Source organism: Panulirus ornatus, chromosome 14, assembly GCF_036320965.1.
Source record: "Panulirus ornatus isolate Po-2019 chromosome 14, ASM3632096v1, whole genome shotgun sequence".
Taxonomy (NCBI): domain Eukaryota; kingdom Metazoa; phylum Arthropoda; class Malacostraca; order Decapoda; family Palinuridae; genus Panulirus; species Panulirus ornatus.
In genome coordinates this window covers 51,103,951-51,125,495 of record NC_092237.1, presented here as the reverse complement: position 1 = coordinate 51,125,495, position 21,545 = coordinate 51,103,951, and the positions used below count along the sequence as shown (strand labels likewise).

The following is a 21,545-nucleotide window of genomic DNA, read 5'->3' as shown; positions in this document are numbered from 1 at the left end:
AACTATCTTATGTATAATTTTATGAGTACTTGAGAATGTCTGGAAAGATACATTGGTCAGTAATCTCAGTAGCTTGCACACATTATGCTTGAGGTAGGATCATTTGTTCAAAGTGCCAAATGTAGAAGAAACCATGTGACTGGATCAATATCAGATAGGAGAGCCAATTTATATTAGATACTGCATTATGCCTGAAAGAACTAAGAATGAGTTACAGAGGTATAAGTTTGTTGAGTATTCCTGGTAAATTATATGGGAGGGTTTTGATTGAGAGGGTGACAGAACATCAGATTGGGGAAGAGCAGTGTGGTTTCAGAAGTGGTAGAGGATGTGTGGATCAGGTGTTTGCTTTGAAGAATGTATGTGAGAAATACTTAGAAAAGCAAATGGATTTGTATGTAGCATTTATGGATCTGGAGAAGGCATATGATAGAGTTGATAGAGATGCTCTGTGGAAGGTACTAAGAATATATGGTGTGGGAGGCAAGTTGCTAGAAGCAGTGACAAGTTTTTATCGAGGATGTAAGGCATGTGTACGTGTAGGAAGAGAGGAAAGTGATCGGTTCTCAGTGAATGTAGGTTTGCGTAAGGGGTGTGTGATGTCTCCATGGTTGTTTGATTTGTTTATGGATGGGGTTGTTAGGGAGTTGAATGCAAGAGTTTTGGAAAGAGGGGCAAGTATGAAGTCTGTTGTGGATGAGAGAGCTTGGGAAGTGAGTCAGTTGTTGTTCGCTGATGATACAGTGCTGGTGGCTGATTCATGTGAGAAACTGCAGAAACTGGTGACTGAGTTTGGTAAAGTTTGTGAAAGAAGAAAGTTAAGAGTAAATGTGAATAAGAGCAAGGTTATTAGGTACAGTAGGGTTGAGGGTCAAGTCAATTGGGAGGTAAGTTTGAATGGAGAAAAACTGGAGGAAGTAAAGTGTTTTAGATATCTGGGAGTGGATCTGGCAGCGGATGGAACCATGGAAGCGGAAGTGAATCATAGGGTGGGGGAGGGGACGAAAATCCTGGGAGCCTTGAAGAATGTGTGGAAGTCGAGAACATTATCTCGGAAAGCAAAAATGGGTATGTTTGAAGGAATAGTGGTTCCAACAATGTTGTATGGTTGCGAGGAGTGGGCTATTGATAGAGTTGTGCACAGGAGGGTGGATGTGCTGGAAATGAGATGTTTGAGGACAATATGTGGTGTGAGGTGGTTTGATTAAGTTATGAAAGGGTGAGAGAGATGTGTGGTAATAAAAAGAGCGTGGTTGAGAGAGCAGAAGAGGGTGTTTTGAAGTAGTTTTGTCACATGGAGAGAATGAGTGAGGAAAGATTGACCAAGAGGATATATGTGTCGGAGGTGGAGGGAACGAGGAGAAGTGGGAGACCAAATTGGAGGTGGAAAGATGGAGTGAAAAAGATTTTGAGTGATCGGGGCCTGAACATGCAGGAGGGTGAAAGGCGGGCAAGGAATAGAGTGAATTGGATCGATGTGGTATACGGGGGTCGACGTGCTGTCAGTGGATTGAATCAGGGCATGTGAAGCGTCTGGGGTAAACCATGGAAAGTTCTGTGGGGCCTGAATGTGGAAAGGGAGCTGTGGTTCGGGCATTATTGCATGACAGCTAGAGACTGAGTGAAAACAAATGTGGCCTTTGTTGTCTTTTCCTAGCACTACCTCGCACACATGAGGGGGAGGGGGATGTTATTCCATGTGTGGCGAGGTGGCGATGGGAATGAATAAAGGCAGACAGTGTGAATTGTGTGCATGTGTATATATGTATGTGTCTGTGTGTGTATATATATGTGTACATTGAGATGTATGGGTATGTATATTTGCGTGTGTGGACGTGTATGTATATACATGTGTATGGGGGCGGGTTGGGGCCATTTCTTTCGTCTGTTTCCTTGCGCTACCTTGCAAACGCGGGAGACAGCGACAAAGCAAAATAATAGTAATATAAAAATCCTCTGTACACATATTTTTATGATTATACAACCCCAGGACTCTTTTTAAGGGAGACATGCAACTTTAAGGTTTCACTCCATGGAGGGACAGGGAAATGGTGGATTCCTAGGGAGTGAAGAGATCCATGATGATACTATACTCCTTTTTATATGTAATGACAAAGTCCCACAGAGGGTGACTTCTCACTTGCAGATGGAGTTTAGTAACACCTTCATATCCATATGAGTGGGTTAATGGCCTCTTTGTTGATAATGAATTACCATAGCTCATTTGGGACTTGCACAAATTAGATGGGAACAACATTGAAGGGGGCTAATGGGAAAGTGATAACAAGTAGTGGTGATGTGAGAAGGAGATGGAGTGAGTATTTTGAAGGTTTGTTGAATGTGTTTGATGATAGAGTGGCAGATATAGGGTGTTTTGGTTGAGGTGGTGTGCAAAGTGAGAGGGTTAGGGAGAATGATTTGGTAAACAGAGAAGAGGTAGTAAAAGCTTTGCGGAAGATGAAAGCCGGCAAGGCAGCGGGTTTGGATGGTATTGCAGTGGAATTCATTAAAAAAGGGGGTGACTGTATTGTTGACTGGTGGTAATGTTATTTAATGTATGTATGACTCATGGTGAGGTGCCTGAGGACTGTCAGAATGCTTGCATAGTGCCATTTAACAAAGGCAAAGGGGATAAGAGTGAGTGCTCAAATTACAGAGGTATAAGTTTGTTGAGTATTCCTGGGAAATTATATGGAAGGATATTGATTGAGAGGGTGAAGGCATGTACAGAGCATCAGATTGGGGAAGAGCAGTGTGGTTTCAGAAGTGGTAGAAGATATGTGGATCAGGTATTTGCATTGAAAAATGTATGTGAGAAATACTTTGAAAAGCAAAATGGATTTGTTTGTAGCATGTTTGGATCTGGAGAAGGCATATGATAGAGTTGATAGAGATGCTCTATGGAAGGTATTAAGATTATATGGTGTGGGAGGTAAGTTGTTAGAAGCAGGGAAAAGTTTTTATCAAGGATGTAAGGCATGTGTACGTGTAGGAAGAGAGGAAAGTGATTAGTTCTCAGGGAATGTTGGTTTGCGGCAGGGGTGCGTGATGTCTCCATGGCTGTTTGATTTGTTTATGGATGGGGTTGTTAGGGAGGTGAATGCGATAGTTTTGGAAAGAGGGGCAAGTATGAAGTCTGTTGTGGATGAGAGAGCTTGGGAAGTGAGTCAGTTGTTGTTCGCTGATGATACAGCACTGGTGGCTGATTCGGGGGAGAAACTGCAGAAGCGGATGACTAACTTTGGTAAAGTGTGTGAAAGAAGAAAGCTGAGAGTAAATGTGAATAAGAGCAAGGTTATTAGGTAATGTAGGGTTGAGGGACAAGTCAATTGGGAGGTAAGTTTGAATGGAGAAAAACTGGAGGAAGTGAAGTGTTTTAGATATCTGGAAGTGGATTTGGTAGCAGATGGAACCATGGAAGCGGAAGTGAATCATAGGGTGGGGGAGGGGGTGAAAGTTCTAGGAGCGTTGAAAAAGTGTGTGGAAGTCAAGAACATTATCTTGGAAAGCAAAAATGGGTATATTTGAAGGAATAGTGGTTCCAACAATGTTATATGGTTGCGAGGCGTGGGCTATAGATAGAGTTGTACGGAGGAGGGTTGATGTGCTGAAAATGAGATGTTTGAGGACGGTATGTGGTGTGAGGTGGTTTGATCGAGTAAGTAATGAAACTGTAAGAGAGATGTGTGGTAATAAAAAGAGTGTGGTTGAGAGAGCAGAAGAGGGTGTTTTGAAATGGTTTTGTCACATGGAGAGAATGAGTGAGGAAAGAGTGACAAAGAGGATATATGTGTCAGAGTTGGAGGGAACGAGGAGAAGTGGGAGACCAAATTAGGGGTGGAAAGATGGAGTGGAAAAGATTTTGAGTGATCAGGGCCTGAACATGCAGGAGGGTGAAAGGTGTGCAAGGAATAGAGTGAATTGGAACGATGTGGTATTCCGGGGTTGATGTGCTGTCAGTGGATTGAACCAGGGCATGTGAAGCATCTGGGGTAAACCATGGAAAGCTTTGTGGGGCCTGGATGTGGAAAGGGAGCTGTGGTTTCGGTGCATTATACATGACAGCTAGAGACTGAGTGTTAACAAATGTGGCCTTTGTCGTCTTTTCCTAGCGCTACCTCGCGCACATGCGAGGGGAAGGGGTTGTCATTTTATGTGTGGCGGGGTGGCGATGGGAATGAATAAGGGCAGTCGGTATGAATTATGTACATGTGTATATATGTATATGTCTGGGTGTGTATATATATGTATACGTTGAGATGTATAGGTATGTATATGTGCTGTGTGTGGAGTTGTATGTGTATACATGTGTATGTGGGTAGGTTGGGCCATTCTTTCGTCTGTTTCCTTGCGCTACCTTACTAACGCGGGAGACAGCAACAAAGTATAATATAAATATAACATATAGTTAGTTCTAATTTCACCATAAACTGGGTGACTCACTTCATACTTTAACTAGCTTAGGGGTTTATAGGAAGGAGTCGAATTTAGAGTACCAAGTATTATTCCAGGTATCATATTAATAAACCCTGATAATAATCTTGGGTCAGTGGTAATATTTTAGCATTTGAGTGGCTTATCTTTCCACTTTGAATATTTGTTTCGCTATTGTACACTTTTGTACTGATGAAAAAGAAAAGAATGCCTCTGTTTGATATGAAGAATTTACTGATACTGTAAAAGACCTGAACGATGGACTGAAACAGGTGATACTTAATTGGTGAATATTTCATTACACTAGAAAAAAAATTGTGATTTTTTACGTTTTAAAGAAAAAAATTACTCCTTTAAAATCTTTTAATTTGAACTTGGAGGAGTTATTTTAAGATCTTTTATAGTAGCTAGGAATATTGACTGGCAAGGAATAAGCTTTGAGGTAGCAACAGCAGTTGAAGGATCGACTTGGACAGAAAGCTAATCTTCCATCACAATGGCAAACTCCCCAAGGCTGACAAGTGCTAGAGATCTCCTTACTGCCTTACAACAAATAGAACCAGTTATTAAGCCATTACCTGGACATGAAGATAAAGTATTCCGCTGTGGGGTGTGTATGGATGAGTGCTACCCAGGACTCTTCATTGGTGACATGTAAGTATTAATGCCACTTTGTGCCCAGTGTTATTAATTTTACGGTAGAAATTATGGCTGATGACTTAAAATTATTTTTTGCTCTTGTATTTAGAAAAATCTATATTCTGATAGTGATCTTTGCTTTGTGCCTTGCTTACACATCATGAAATATGAGAGCTTTTGATTGTTTATGGAAGGTGTAAAGGTTACTATATTCCACGTAACAAACATAATTCCAGCTGGTTAGTTTACCATGGTCTTTTTCTACTGGTGGCATTCTGCTATTCAGTTAACGTACGCTTCTCATTGCTACTGATTTTATTTCTTTTTATTACTGCCTTGATATTCCATTACATGTCTTAGTTTGAAGGACAGCAAACTAGCTGAACATATTCTTCATACCTTAAATTGTAAGACACTGTTAATCTTCTATATATGATATATTTAGATAATATTACTTTAAGATTTTTCTTTTTTAGTATCACAATACTTTATTTACTCAAGTAGCATTAGTGTCTCATGTATCATATACCAGTCTAAAGTTTGAGCCATGTTGTCTCTTATGAGCACATGTCTTTAGGACAGATTCTATAGTCACTTTTGTACTGTATCAGTTTTATTGTGATTCTTCCATTTAATCAAACCAATTAAAAGAGACAGAGCATCATGACATGAAACAAAATTTAGCCTTATAAAATATGAGACCCTTCCACTGTAAGGTTAGAGGTTAAGACTGGGGCATAGCAGATTTGACTAAAGTTGCTGAGTCCAGAATATGACATAAGGATAAGCATCCTTAAAGAGTGTGTATTCAAATATAGTAGTGTTGAAGCTACACAGATTTAAGAACACTTTCAGTACTTTCATAGTAAAATGTCTTTATTGCATTTGGCAACTTCCCATTTACTTCAGACATCCATAGATTTCATAAAGCATCTCTGTCAACCCTTTCACATGCCACTCCAGATTAGAGGTCACTAAATACGAGTCTTTGTCTTTCTCCAAGTAAATTTTTGCACGTATTCTTCAAAGCAGACACTTGGTTCACACATTCTTGGTATGTCCTGAAATCTTATCACTCCTCCACAGTTTACTGCTCCAGTCTTCTCAGTCACTACTGCTCCAATCTTCTCAGTCACCACTCAAAAACATATCTTACCATTTATACTCAACAGACTGATGTTTCTATGGTGTGGATATTCATTTTTGTCCTTGCTTCTAAACCAGGGCACTGTACATATGGTCTGCCATTCCTCATGTACCTCACCAAGAGCTATACACACATCAAACAGTCAGATGAAGCGGTCATTATCATCATCATCATCCCCTTTCTAAAGAAATTCATTTGCAGTCAAATCATTCCTGATACTTCACTACATTTCATCTTGTACAAGGCTTCCATTTCCTCTTGCCTTTTTACCATCCCATTAGCCATGACTCATGCACTTTGCTTCCTTTCCCATCCCAAACACACCACATACACCTCCCATGTCTACTTTAAAGATGTGTTATTTCATCATGGCTGTTTAGTCTTTATGGATGGGATGGTGTGGGAGGTAGAAGTGGGGATTATGAAACTAAGAGCAGGTCTACAATATGTGAAATGCAAAGGAAGTAAATCTTTTCCTGTTTGGGGGTGATATGGCTCTGGTGGCACTCAAGAGAGAAATTGTTGTTTTGACTTGTACTGTAAGTGCCTGAAAGAAAAAAGGTGAAGAATGTTAAGAATAATGAGGCATGGTATAAAAGTGAGATGGGACCACTTAAGTGTGAGTCTAAATGGGAAGACATGGAGGAAATGGTGTGCTTTTGGTATTTACCAATGAGTATGATAGTGGCTTGAATCTTCAGGGTTGAAGTGTCACTGGGTGGAAAAGTGGGTTATGGTCTTAGGAATGCTAAAGAATAAGTAGAAGGATAAGTTAATGTCTGTAAGAGCAAAGATGGGTGTTTTGCAAGGCACTGGCCTTCCTCTTTCTAAAATAAGCTCACTATTTGTGAATTCAGAGATATGCAATTTATCATTTACCTCCAAAACATGAATATGTTTGAGATGTGACTAACATTTGATAGTTAAGCACAAATATTATGTTCTTTTTGTATTTTGATCATGGGTTTCACAGTGAATCATAGAGAAGCAACACTTGATGTATAGTATTCCTCCCAACCCATAGACTTTGCTTCAGATTTTGATCCATCTCGGTCCCTTCCTTTGCAACCCAGATTGTCTGGAAGATGTGAACCACTCTTGTATAAACTTTTGTTATTTGACAATTTCTTTTATGAATGTGTAGATGATCATTACTGTACTTTTATGGGTGATTTGAGAGGCATTATGTACCCAATCCTTTCCTTTGAAATGGAATCAGAGTTGATGATGGATAAATACATATATATATGTAGATAGGTAGATATTTTGAAAGGCAGACAGACAAATAAACGGACAGATATACGAACTTATGACTTGCCATTTATGATGTTATCACTAGATCGTTTACATCTGTTTCTGTACAGGAACTGCTATCTCCCTTGTGTGGTCTTCTTAGTATTCCGTTTCAACACATTTCCCATTAATTTTCTGTGAAGCTTCCCTTTTTGAGAACCATAAATGCTGCACACACACCATTACTACATAGTATGTTGGCTATTTGACCATTGTGCTTACATTTTTTTTTCTTCCTTTAATAATGTTTATATGATTTTTCAGTGCAGCAGCCAAGAAGAAGGACTACTTGCTGAGGGTTGGCATAACCCATGTCTTGAATACTGCACAGGGTAATAAATTTGCCTCTGTGGATACTGATGCTGAATTTTATAAAGATGCTAACATCAAGTACTTAGGCATGAAGCTTCTTGATGTCCCATCAGCCAACATAACTCAGTTTTTTGATAGTGGAGCACAGTTTATTGATGATGCTCTCTCAAGTGGAGGTGAGGGCACTAATTCTCCAGCCTTAAGTCATGTAAAGAGTGATAATATATTGAAAATTTTATGTAGAATTGATGTAAAATTGAAAGGAGATTTAGAAACAAAAATATATCCATTTAGAGGCCGAAGATTATTTATTAGTGTTGAAAGTAGTTTACTAAACATAGTATAATGTCTACAAGTCATGTAACTTTTTTCTTTATAGGAAAAGTGCTGGTCCACTGCTTCATGGGTATTTCTCGTTCTGCCACAATTTCCTGTGCTTTTCTTATGATGAAACGCAATATGTCTGCTGTTGAAGCAATACAGACCATCCGTAAGAATAGGGCCATATATCCAAATGATGGGTTCCTCAGTCAGTTAGCAGAATTTGATAACAAACTGCGCAAGGAACGAGGAGAGCTTTAGTTTGACAAAGCAGATTTCATATCCTTTGAAAATGTCCTTTTTTTTCAATTTTTTTAATAAACAGAAATAAGATATTGATATTTTTCTCTATTTTGAAATTTTGTTTTGCTACATCAGGTTCATAAAGCTGATATAAATGTATGATTACAGAAAATTACTGAAATCTCACATATATATTTTACATTTAGCTCGATGAAACATTTTGTAAGATTGCAGGAAGTTCCTATTACATTATTTTATTTAGATTTAATAAAGGAGATTATATTAAAGAAATTAAAGAATCACGTTAAAGTATGTGTTGATGATCAAGAAATATGAAGAGAAATTTTTTATTGATGACTTTTCCACCATAAGATCCACATGTTTGGAGTATATTTTGTATCTGTTTAAATCCTATGATCCAGAGTATTATCTTCGAATACAAGTACATTTAACTTCATTATTGAAAGAAAACTCATATGCTTTGTTGAAAATGTGGAAGAAAATGTTAGAACTTTCAAATTATGATAGAAGTTAGTTATATCAAAGATTATTATCCTGATTTGATATTATCCCTTATATGTATATAGTTGTCAGGTATTTTCTACTTTTGTGGGACTGTTTTGAAATATTTTTTATTTTTGCATCCTACCGTGCAGGATGTTAGATGAATTATTTTGCGACTCTAGTCAGTACTTGTCTTAAAATGATGTTTCATTCTATTTCCATGTGGCTGTGGCAAAATTAGGATTTGAAGATGTGCAAAAACAGAATTGTTTGGATATTACTGTGGTTGTAACACTGGTTATCCTTATTTAAAACTTGAAGAAAGCTTGCAGGGTATGCAGTAATAGAGTGTTATTTCTTTTGCATGTATTTGTAAAGAAAGTAGTAAGAGCTGGTGTGTGAGTTTTCCTCGTGATTAATGATATATTTAATTATTGGTGAGAAAAGCATTGGCTGTGCCCTCATGTCAGGTTCCTTCTAACTCCACCAACCCCCAAACTTCATTTGGGTCACAATCCTGTGATATTTCCCGGGTTTCAGTAGGTTGTTACTATACACACAGAAATACACATTAGTTGTCTTGCATTAGCATTTAGCCCATAACTTTAACATAACTGTATAGCATATGCCTTATGAGTTGACTAAATGGGGCAGTATTTGTAATTGCTTTTTCATCACTGATATTGCTGAATTGATGTTCAGTGAGAGTTTTGTCAGTAGCATAATGTCCTTATGAAGTACTAACAATAGTTACAATACATTGCGTGTGCATTCATGAAAGGTTGAGGTTCAGGTCCTTAGTGTCTTGGTTGAATAGGAGTATGTGATTTTGTTTTTAAAGAAATTATGTCTTTGGTTCTCAGACCCCTTATTTAACCCTTTTCCGTTTCCTCATTAACCTGTAATCCATGCCTGTATACCTATGAGCTTAACAACAGATCCTAAGTGTAACAAAACATTCAGATAAAGATATCAGTGACTGTAGAGAATATATTTGATACAATGATACCTAAAAATTCTGTGAGGCACATGCTCAATACCCTCCCCACAGCATGTTAGCTTAGGCTATGCATTAACTATTTGCACAGCCATAGCCTGTGAGATCTCATCATACATCACATTCTTCCATCAGATTGCTCAACTAATACAATGCACTGCAATATTATGGGTGCTGAGTATGAGGGATATATCCCAGAAAAATATGGATAAAGATTAACAACAGTGGCATTCTTAATTAATTGTAGATCCATTCTTACATATGATGGTAGACTTATAAGTGATTCAGATATTTTTAGGGTTATCTTACTACGTCTGTATAGCATAAGGTATATTGAACTTGAAATGTGGTGAATACATTTTCTATACAATAAGTATACAGTACTGCAAGTTTATGTCTCTAATATTAGCAGTATTTCCTGATGATCAGAATCATATAGTTGACAAATGTTAATATAAAAGCATTGTGTATATCTAGTATTTGCTGATAACCACAAGGAAAAATAAAACACTGCAAGTCTCAAGTGCACGTTCGTGTAAATTACATCTTTGTGGGAGATGTAGAGATGAGAATCTTCCATATCATTTCTCTATATCCCCTGAAGATGTAATTTGCTCGAAAGTGCACTCAGTACTTATTGTGCTTCATTTCTGCTCATGGTTATAAGCAAATATGTATGTATATATATTTATATATCTCATTTCTTTCTTTTTTCTTTCATACAAATTTGCTACATCCCATGTGAATTAGGTAGTGTCTAGAACAGATGACAGCTATAGAGGAACAAAATCCTTTAGTGGCTCTTCTGTTCCTTTTTTTGGAAAGTAGCACTGGAGTGGAGGGGAGGTTTTCGAGCCACCTGCTGCCACCTCCTCTTAGTCGTCTTCTGTGACACACACGAGATATGCTGGCAGTATTCTTTTCCCCCAGTGTGCATATGTATATAGTGGTTACATGGCACTTGGAAAGTCATCTTCATTAAGGCTGTATCATTATCAGTGGATGAAAAGGAGTACAATCTCATCAAGGAACTTCTCACTTCAAAGGAATCCACCATTTTCTTGCTTCAAATTGTAGCCTGACCTTGAAGCTGCAGGAGCACCGTAAATGGTATTTTAGGATTATATGCAATAATAATGATAATTATAAGGATAATATATAATTTGTCCTTGAACTTGTAGAAGTCCCACAAAAAGGGTCCTTTGGCTTGTATATATACGTGTATGTGCGTACATATGTATATGCATGTGTATTTTTTTTTCTAACTTGATTGCCATTTCCCACATCAGTGAGGTAGCGCCAGAAAACAGACAGAAAGACCCATCCACTCATGTTTACATACATGTACATATCCTTTCATATACATACATATATATTTTTTCTTTTCATACTATTCGCCATTTCCCGCATTAGCGAGGTAGCGTTGAGAACAGAGGACTAGGCCTTTGAGGGAATATCCTCACCTGGGCCCCTTCTCTGTTCCCTCTTTTGGAAAATTAAAAAAAAAGTGAGAGGGGAGGATTTCCAGCCCCCCGCTCCCTCCCCTTTTAGTCACCTTCTACGACACGCAGGGAATACATGGGAAGTATTCTTTCTCCCCTATCCCCAGGGATAACATATATATATATTTATTTATTTATTTTGCTTTGTCGCTGTCTCTCGCGTTTGCGAGGTAGCACAAGGAAACAGACAAAAGAAAAGGCCCAACCCAACCCCATACACATGTATATACATACACGTCCACACACGCAAATATACATACCTATACATCTCAATGTACACATATATATACACACACAGACACATACATATATACCCATGCACACAATTCACACTGTCTGCCTTTATTCATTCCCATCGCCACCTCGCCACACATGGAATACCATCCCCCTCCCCCCTCATGTGTGCGAGGTAGCGCTAGGAAAAGACAACAAAGGCCCCATTCGTTCACACTCAGTCTCTAGCTGTCATACAATAATGCCCGAAACCACAGCTCCCTTTCCACATCCAGGCCCCACACAACTTTCCATGGTTTACCCCAGATGCTTCACATGCCCTGATTCAATCCACTGACAGCACGTCAACCCCGGTATACCACATCGATCCAATTCACTCTATTCCTTGCCCGCCTTTCACCCTCCTGCATGTTCAGGCCCCGATCACTCAAAATCTTTTTCACTCCATCTTTCCACCTCCAATTTGGTCTCCCACTTCTCCTCGTTCCCTCCACCTCCGACACATATATCCTCTTGGTCAATCTTTCCTCACTCATTCTCTCCATGTGCCCAAACCATTTCAAAACACCCTCTTCTGCTCTCTCAACCACGCTCTTTTTATTTCCACACATCTCTCTTACCCTTACATTACTTACTCGATCAAACCACCTCACACCACACATTGTCCTCAAACATCTCATTTCCAGCACATCCGTCCTCCTCCGCACAACTCTATCCATAGCCCACTCCTCACAATCATACAACATTGTTGGAACCACTATTCCTTCAAACATACTCATTTTTGCTTTCCGAGATAATGTTCTCGACTTCCACACATTCTTCAAGGCTCCCAGGATTTTCGCCCCCTCCCCCACCCTATGATTCACTTCTGCTTCCATGGTTCCATCCGCTGCCAGGTCCACTCCCAGATATCTAAAACACTTCACTTCCTCCAGTTTTTCTCCATTCAAACTTACCTCCCAATTGACTTGACTCTCAACCCTACTGTACCTAATAACCTTGCTCTTATTCACATTTACTCTTGCCTTTCTTCTCTCACACACTTTACCAAGCTCAGTCACCAGCTTCTGCAGTTTCTCACATGAATCAGCCACCAGCACTGTATCATCAGCGAACAACAACTGACTCACTTCCCAAGCTCTCTCATTCACAACAGACTTCATCCTTGCCCCTCTTTCCAAAACTCTTGCATTCAACTCCCTAACAACCCCATCCATAAACAAATTAAACAACCATGGAGACATCACACACCCCTGCTGCAAACCTACATTCACTGAGAACCAATCACTTTCCTCTCTTCCTACACGTACACATGCCTTACATCCTCGATAAAAACTTTTCACTGCTTCTAACAACTTGCCTCCCACATCATATATTCTTGATACCTTCCACAGAGCATCTCTATCAACTCTATCATATGCCTTCTCCAGTTCCATAAATGCTACATACAAATCCATTTGCTTTTCTCAGTATATATATATATATATATATATATATATATCCCTGGGGATAGGGGAGAAAGAATACTTCCCACGTATTCCCTGCGTGTCGTAGAAGGCGACTAAAAGGGAAGGGAGCGGGGGGCTGGAAATCCTCCCCTCTCATTTTTTTTTTTTTTTTCCAAAAGAAGGAACAGAGAAGGGGGCCAGGTGAGGATATTTCCTCAAAGGCCCAGTCCTCTGTTCTTAACGCTACCTCGCTAATGTGGGAAATGGCGAATAGTATGAAAGAAAAGAAAGATATATATATATATATATATATATATATATATATATATATATATATATATATATATATATATATATATATATATATATACAGTGCTGGTGGTTGATTTGTGTGGGAAACTGCAGAAGCTGGTGACTGAGTTTGGCACAGTGTGTGAGAGAAGAAAGCTGAGAGTAAATGTGAATAAGAGCAAGGTTATTAGGTACAGTAGGGTTGAGGGACAAGTCAGTTGGGAGGTAAGTTTGAATGGAGAAAAACTGGAGGAAGTGAAGTGTTTTAGATATCTAGGAGTGGATTTGGCAGCGGATGGAACCATGGAAGCGGAAGTGAATCATAGGGTGGGGGAGGGGGCGAAAGTTCTGGGAGCGTTGAAGAATGTGTGGAAGTCGAGAACATTATCTTGGAAAGCAAAAATGGGTATGTTTGAAGGAATAGTGGTTCCAACAATGATATATGGTTGCGAGGCATGGGCTATGGATAGAGTTGTGCGGAGGAGGGTGGATGTGCTGGAAATGAGATGTTTGAGGACAATATGTTGTGTGAGGTGGTTTGATCGAGTAAGTAATAATAGGGTAAGAGAGATGTGTGGTAATAAAAAGAGTGTGGTTGAGAGAGCAGAAGAGGGTGTCTTGAAATGGTTTGGTCACATGGAGACAATGAGTGAGGGAAGATTGACCAAGAGGATATGTGTGTCAGAGGTGGAGGGAAGGAGGAGAAGTGGGAGACCAAATTGGAGGTGGAAAGATGGAGTGAAAAAGATTTTGAGTGATTGGGGCCTGAACATGCAGGAGGGTGAAAGGCGTGCAAGGAATAGAGTGAATTGGAACGATGTGGTATACCGGGGTCGACGTGCTGTCAGTGGATTGAACCAGGGCATGTGAAGCGTCTGGGGTAAACCATGGAAAGTTGTGTGGGGCCTGGATGTGGAAAGGGAGCTGTGGTTTCGGTGCATTATTACATGACAGCTAGAGACTGAGTGTGAACGAATGTGGCCTTTGTTGTTTTTTCCTAGCACTACCTTGTGCACATGAGGGGGTAGGGGGTTGTTATTTCATGTGTGGCGAGGTGGCAATGGGAACGAATAAAGGCAGACAGTATGAATCATGTGCATGTGTATATATGTATATGTCTGTGTGTGTATATATATATGTATACATTGAGATGTACAGGTATGTATATTTGCTTGTATGGACGTGTATGTATGTACATGTGTATGTGGGTGGGTTAGGCCATTCTTTCATGTGTTTCCTTGCGCTACCTCGCTAACGCAGGAGACAGCGACAAAGCAAAATAAATAAATGAATAAACATATATAGTGATGGGTGATTTGAATGCAAAGGTGAGTAATGTGGCAGTTGAGGGAATAATTGGTATACATGGGGTGTTCAGTGTTGTAAATGGAAATGGTGAAGAGCTTGTAGATTTATGTGCTGAAAAAGGACTGATGATTGGGAATACCTGGTTTAAAAAGCGAGATATACATAAGTATACTTATGTAAGTAGGAGAGATGGCCAGAGAGCGTTATTGGATTACGTGTTAATTGACAGGCGTGCGAAAGAGAGACTTTTGGATGTTAATGTGCTGAGAGGTGCAACTGGAGGGATGTCTGATCATTATCTTGTGGAGGCTAAGGTGAAGATCTGTATGGGTTTTCAGAAAAGAAGAGTGAATGTTGGGGTGAAGAGGGTGGTGAGAGTAAGTGAGCTTGAGAAGGAGACCTGTGTGAGGAAGTACCTGGAGAGACTGAGTACAGAATGGAAAAAGGTGAGAACAATGGAAGCAAGGGGAGTGGGGGAGGAATGGGATGTATTTAGGGAATCAGTGATGGATTGCGCAAAAGATGCTTGTGGCATGAGAAGAGTGGGAGGTGGGTTGATTAGAAAGGGTAGTGAGTGGTGGGATGAAGAAGTAAGAGTATTAGTGAAAGAGAAGAGAGAGGCATTTGGACGATTTTTGCAGGGAAAAAATGCAATTGAGTGGGAGATGTATAAAAGAAAGAGACAGGAGGTCAAGAGAAAGGTGCAAGAGGTGAAAAAAAGGGCAAATGAGAGTTGGGGTGAGAGAGTATCATTAAATTTTAGGGAGAATAAAAAGATGTTCTGGAAGGAGGTAAATAAAGTGCGTAAGACAAGGGAGCAAATGGGAACTTCAGTGAAGGGTGCAAATGGGGAGGTGATAACAAGTAGTGGTGATGTGAGAAGGAGATGGAGTGAGTATTTTGAAGGTTTGTTGAATGTGTTTGATGATAGAGTGGCAGATATAGGGTGTTTTGGTCGAGGTGGTGTGCAAAGTGAGAGGGTTAGGGAAAATGATTTGGTAAACAGAGAAGAGGTAGTGAAAGCTTTGCGGATGATGAAAGCCGGCAAGGCAGCAGGTTTGGATGGTATTGCAGTGGAATTTATTAAAAAAGGGGGTGACTGTATTGTTGACTGGTTGGTAAGGTTATTTGATGTATGTATGACTCATGGTGAGGTGCCTGAGGATTGGCGGAATGCGTGCATAGTGCCATTGTACAAAGGCAAAGGGGATAAGAGTGAGTGCTCAAATTACAGAGGTATAAGTTTGTTGAGTATTCCTGGTAAATTATATGGGAGGGTATTGATTGAGAGGGTGAATGCATGTACAGAGCATCAGATTGGGGAAGAGCAGTGTGGTTTCAGAAGTGGTAGAGGATGTGTGGATCAGGTGTTTGCTTTGAAGAATGTATGTGAGAAATACTTAGAAAAGCAAATGGATTTGTATGTAGCATTTATGGATCTGGAGAAGGCATATGATAGAGTTGATAGAGATGCTCTGTGGAAGGTATTAAGAATATATGGTGTGGGAGGAAAGTTGTTAGAAGCAGTGAAAAGTTTTTATCGAGGATGTAAGGCATGTGTACGTGTAGGAAGAGAGGAAAGTGATTGGTTCTCAGTGAATGTAGGTTTGCGGCAGGGGTGTGTGATGTCTCCATGGTTGTTTAATTTGTTTATGGATGGGGTTGTTAGGGAGGTAAATGCAAGAGTTTTGGAAAGAGGGGCAAGTATGAAGTCTGTTGTGGATGAGAGAGCTTGGGAAGTGAGTCAGTTGTTGTTCGCTGATGATACAGCGCTGGTGGCTGATTCATGTGAGAAACTGCAGAAGCTGGTGACTGAGTTTGGTAAAGTGTGTGGAAGAAGAAAGTTAAGAGTAAATGTGAATAAGAGCAAGGTTATTAGGTACAGTAGGGTTGAGGGTCAAGTCAATTGGTAGGTGAGTTTGAATGGAGAAAAACTGGAGGAAGTGAAGTGTTTTAGATATCTGGGAGTGGATCTGGCAGCGGATGGAACCATGGAAGCGGAAGTGGATCATAGGGTGGGGGAGGGGGTGAAAATTCTGGGGGCCTTGAAGAATGTGTGGAAGTCGAGAACATTATCTCGGAAAGCAAAAATGGGTATGTTTGAAGGAATAGTGGTTCCAACAATGTTGTATGGTTGCAAGGCGTGGGCTATGGATAGAGTTGTGCGCAGGAGGATGGATGTGCTGGAAATGAGATGTTTGAGGATAATGTGTGGTGTGAGGTGGTTTGATCGAGTGAGTAACGTAAGGTTAAGAGAGATGTGTGGAAATAAAAAGAGCGTGGTTGAGAGAGCAGAAGAGGGTGTTTTGAAGTGGTTTGGGCACATGGAGAGAATGAGTGAGGAAAGATTGACCAAGAGGATATATGTGTCGGAGGTGGAGGGAACGAGGAGAAGAGGGAGACCAAATTGGAGGTGGAAAGATGGAGTGAAAAAGATTTTGTGTGATCGGGGCCTGAACATGCAGGAGGGTGAAAGGAGGGCAAGGAATAGAGTGAATTGGAGCGATGTGGTATACCGGGGTTGACGTGCTGTCAGTGGATTGAATCAAGGCATGTGAAGCGTCTGGGGTAAACCATGGAAAGCTGTGTAGGTATGTATATTTGTGTGTGTGGACGTATGTATATACATGTGTATGGGGGGGGTTGGGCCATTTCTTTCGTCTGTTTCCTTGCGCTACCTCGCAAACGCGGGAGACAGCGACAAAGTATAAAAAAAAAAAAATATATATATATCGACATATACTTACATTTTTTTTTTTTTTTTTTTTGCTTTGTTGCTGTCTCCCGCGTTTGCGAGGTAGCGCAAGGAAACAGATGAAAGAAATGGCCCAACCCACCCCCATACACATGTATATACATACGTCCACACACGCAAATATACATACCTACACAACTTTCCATGGTTTACCCCAGACGCTTCACATGCCCTGATTCAATCCACTGACAGCACGTCAACCCCGGTATACCACATCGATCCAATTCACTCTATTCCTTGCCCTCCTTTCACCCTCCTGCATGTTCAGGCCCCGATCACACAAAATCTTTTTCTCTCCATCTTTCCACCTCCAATTTGGTCTCCCACTTCTCCTCATTCCCTCCACCTCCGACACATATATCCTCTTGGTCAATCTTTCCTCACTCATTCTCTCCATGTGCCCAAACCATTTCAAAACACCCTCTTCTGCTCTCTCAACCACGCTCTTTTTATTTCCACACATCTCTCTTACCCTTACGTTACTTACTCTATCAAACCACCTCACACCACACATTGTCCTCAGACATCTCATTTCCAGCACATCCATCCGCCTACACACAACTCTATCCATAGCCCACGCCTCACAACCATACAACATTGTTGGAACCACTATTCCTTCAAACATACCCATTTTTGCTTTCCGAGATAATGGTCTTGACTTCCACACATTCTTCAAGGCTCCCAGAATTTTCGCCCCCTCCCCCACCCTATGATCCACTTCCGCTTCCATGGTTCCATCCGCTGCCAGATCCACTCCCAGATATCTAAAACACTTTACTTCCTCCAGTTTTTCTCCATTCAAACTTACCTCCCAATTGACTTGACCCTCAACCCTACTGTACCTAATAACCTTGCTCTTATTCACATTTACTCTTAACTTTCTTCTTTCACACACTTTACCAAACTCAGTCACCAGCTTCTGCAGTTTCTCACATGAATCAGCCACCAACGCTGTATCATCAGCGAACAACAACTGACTCACTTCCCAAGCTCTCTCATCCCCAACAGACTTCATACTTGCCCCTCTTTCCAAAACTCTTGCATTCACCTCCCTAACAACCCCATCCATAAACAAATTAAACAACCATGGAGACATCACACACTCCTGCCGCAAACCTACATTCACTGAGAACCAATCACTTTCCTCTCTTCCTACACGTACACATGCCTTACATCCTCGATAAAAACTTTTCACTGCTTCTAACAACTTGCCTCCCACACCATATATTCTTAATACCTTCCACAGAGCATCTCTATCAACTCTTATCATATGCCTTCTCCAGATCCATAAATGCTACATACAAATCCATTTGCTTTTCTAAGTATTTCTCACATACATTCTTCAAAGCAAACACCTGATCCACACATCCTCTACCACTTCTGAAACCACACTGCTCTTCCCCAATCTGATGCTCTGTACATGCCTTCACCTTCTCAATCAATACCCTCCCATATAATTTACCAGGAATACTCAACAAACTTACATATATATATATATATATATATATATATATATATATATATATATATATATATATATATATATATATATATATATATATTTTTTTTTTTTTTTTTTTTTTTTTATACTTTGTCGCTGTCTCCCGCGTTTGCGAGGTAGCGCAAGGAAACAGACGAAAGAAATGGCCCAACCCCCCCCCATACACATGTACATACACACGTCCACCCACGCAAATATACATACCTACACAGCTTTCCATGGTTTACCCCAGACGCTTCACATGCCTTGATTCACTCCACCAACAGCACGTCAACCCCTGTATACCACATCGCTCCAATTCACTCTATTCCTTGCCCTCCTTTCACCCTCCTGCATGTTCAGGCCCCGATCACACAAAATCTTTTTCACTCCATCCTTCCACCTCCAATTTGGTCTCCCTCTTCTCCTCGTTCCCTCCACCTCCGACACATATATCCTCTTGGTCAATCTTTCCTCACTCATTCTCTCCATGTGCCCAAACCACTTCAAAACACCCTCTTCTGCTCTCTCAACCACGCTCTTTTTATTTCCACACATCTCTCTTACCCTTACGTTACTTACTCGATCAAACCACCTCACACCACACATTGTCCTCAAACATCTCATTTCCAGCACACCCATCCTCCTGCGCACAACTCTATCCATAGCCCACGCCTCGCAACCATACAACATTGTTGGAACCACTATTCCTTCAAACATACCCATTTTTGCTTTCCGAGATAATGTTCTCGAGTTCCACACATTCTTCAAGGCTCCCAGGATTTTCGCCCCCTCCCCCACCCTATGATTCACTTCCACATATATATATATATATATATAATATATATATATATATATATATATATATATATATATATATATATATATATATATATATATATATATATCGACATAAACTTACATATACATACACAAACACAACCATATACATATACACATGCGCATACTCATACTTGCTTGCTTTTATCCATTCTTGGCACCACCGGGCTCCACAGGATACACCATCGTCACCCTCTACATCAGTGAGGTAGTGCCAGGAAAAGAGATAGAAAAAGCCACATTCATTTACACTCAGTCTCAAGCTGTCATGTGTCCTGCACCAAAACCACAACTCCCTATCCACATCCAGGCCCTACAGACCTTACCATGGTTAACCCCAGACATTTCACATGGCCTGATTCAGTCCATTGACATTACGTTGATCCCTGTATACCACATTGTTCCAATTCGCTATTCCTTGCATGCCTCTCACCTTCCTTCATGTCCAGGCCCCAATCACTCAAAATCTTTTTCACTCCATCTTTCCACCTCCAATTTGGTCTCCTGCTTCTCCTTGTTTCCTCCACTTCTGACACATATGTCCTCTTGGTCAACCTTTCCTCACTCATTCTCTCCACATGTCCAAACCATTGCAACACACCCTCTTCTGCTCTCTTAACCACACTGTTTATTACCACACATCTCTCTTACCCTTTCATTACTTCCTGGATCAAACCACCTCACACCACATAGTGATGGATGATTTAAATGTGAAAGTGAGTAATGTGGCAGTTGAGTGTATAATTGGTGTACATAGGGTATTCACTGTTGTGAATGGAAATGTTGAAAAGCTTGTGGATTTTTGTGCTGAAAAATGACTGGTGATTGGAAATGCCTTGGTTAAAAAGAGATTTACACAAGTTTAAGTATGTGAGTAGTAGAGATGGTCTGAGGGCATATGTAATGCACTGAAACCACAGCTCCCTTTCCACATCTAGGCCCACAAAACTTTCCATGGTTGACCCCAGATGCTTCACATGCCGTGGTTCAATCCATTGACAGCACGTCGACCCTGGTATACCACATTGTTCCAATTCACTCTGTTCCTTGTGCACCTTTCACCCTCCTGCATGTTCAGGCCCCGATCGCTCAAAATCTTTTTCACTCCATCCTTCCACCTCCAATTTGGTCTCCCACTTCTTGTTCCCTCCACCTCTGACACACATCCTCTTTGTCAATATTTCCTCGCTCATTTTCTCCATGTGACGAAACCATTTCAATACACCCTCTTCTGCTCTCTCAACCACACTCTTTTTATTACCACACATCTCTCTTACCCTTTCATTACTTACTCGATCTAACCACCTCACACCACATATTGTCCTCAAATATCTCATATCCAACACATCCACCCTCCTCTGCATGACCATATCTATATCCCACATATTGTGGATTGACAGCTGTGGTTTTGATGCATTACACATTGTCAGCTAGAGAATGGATGAGTGGATGTGGCCTTTATCTGTTTCTGGTGCTACCTTGCTAATGCGGGAAACTGTAATCACATATGAAAAAATATATATATATACATATATTTATATATTTGCAAAAAAACACACCCAAAGCATGTAAACGTGGTACCATAATCATGACTTCAAATTCTGGTAGAAAATGAAGAATTTTTACAGTATAATTTTTGTGTTATGAGGTATTCCACTTATACTAAACTCATTAAACTTACAAATAAAGTACCTGTATATCTATCTTTAAGGCCAAATTTATGAGACAAACCTTAGTCCTCATGTAATCATAACAAAATACTTATCAGTGAACTAGACATGTTCTGCTCATTCTTTT

At 40.3% G+C, this 21,545-nt stretch overlaps 1 protein-coding gene across 9 annotated transcripts in view; it reads left to right on the top strand.

The window, feature by feature from the left end:
• The window catches only part of LOC139753406 (dual specificity protein phosphatase 3), a 92,806-nt gene that overhangs the window by 5,989 nt on the left and 65,272 nt on the right, over positions 1-21,545 (top strand). For 4 of the 9 annotated variants that reach the window (XM_071669871.1, XM_071669874.1, XM_071669877.1 and 1 more), the window contains exons 2-4: positions 4,839-5,088; positions 7,778-8,001; positions 8,205-9,873. The exons of 2 other annotated variants lie outside the window; for them this stretch is intronic. In XM_071669871.1, coding sequence (XP_071525972.1) covers positions 4,931-5,088; positions 7,778-8,001; positions 8,205-8,407 — 585 coding nt within the window. In that variant the 5' untranslated portion in view covers positions 4,839-4,930 and the 3' untranslated portion in view covers positions 8,408-9,873. Of the gene's footprint in view, positions 1-4,814; positions 5,089-7,777; positions 8,002-8,204; positions 9,874-21,545 lie in introns of those variants that run through there. 3 more of the 9 variants (XM_071669872.1, XM_071669875.1, XM_071669873.1) reach the window with 3 other exon arrangements.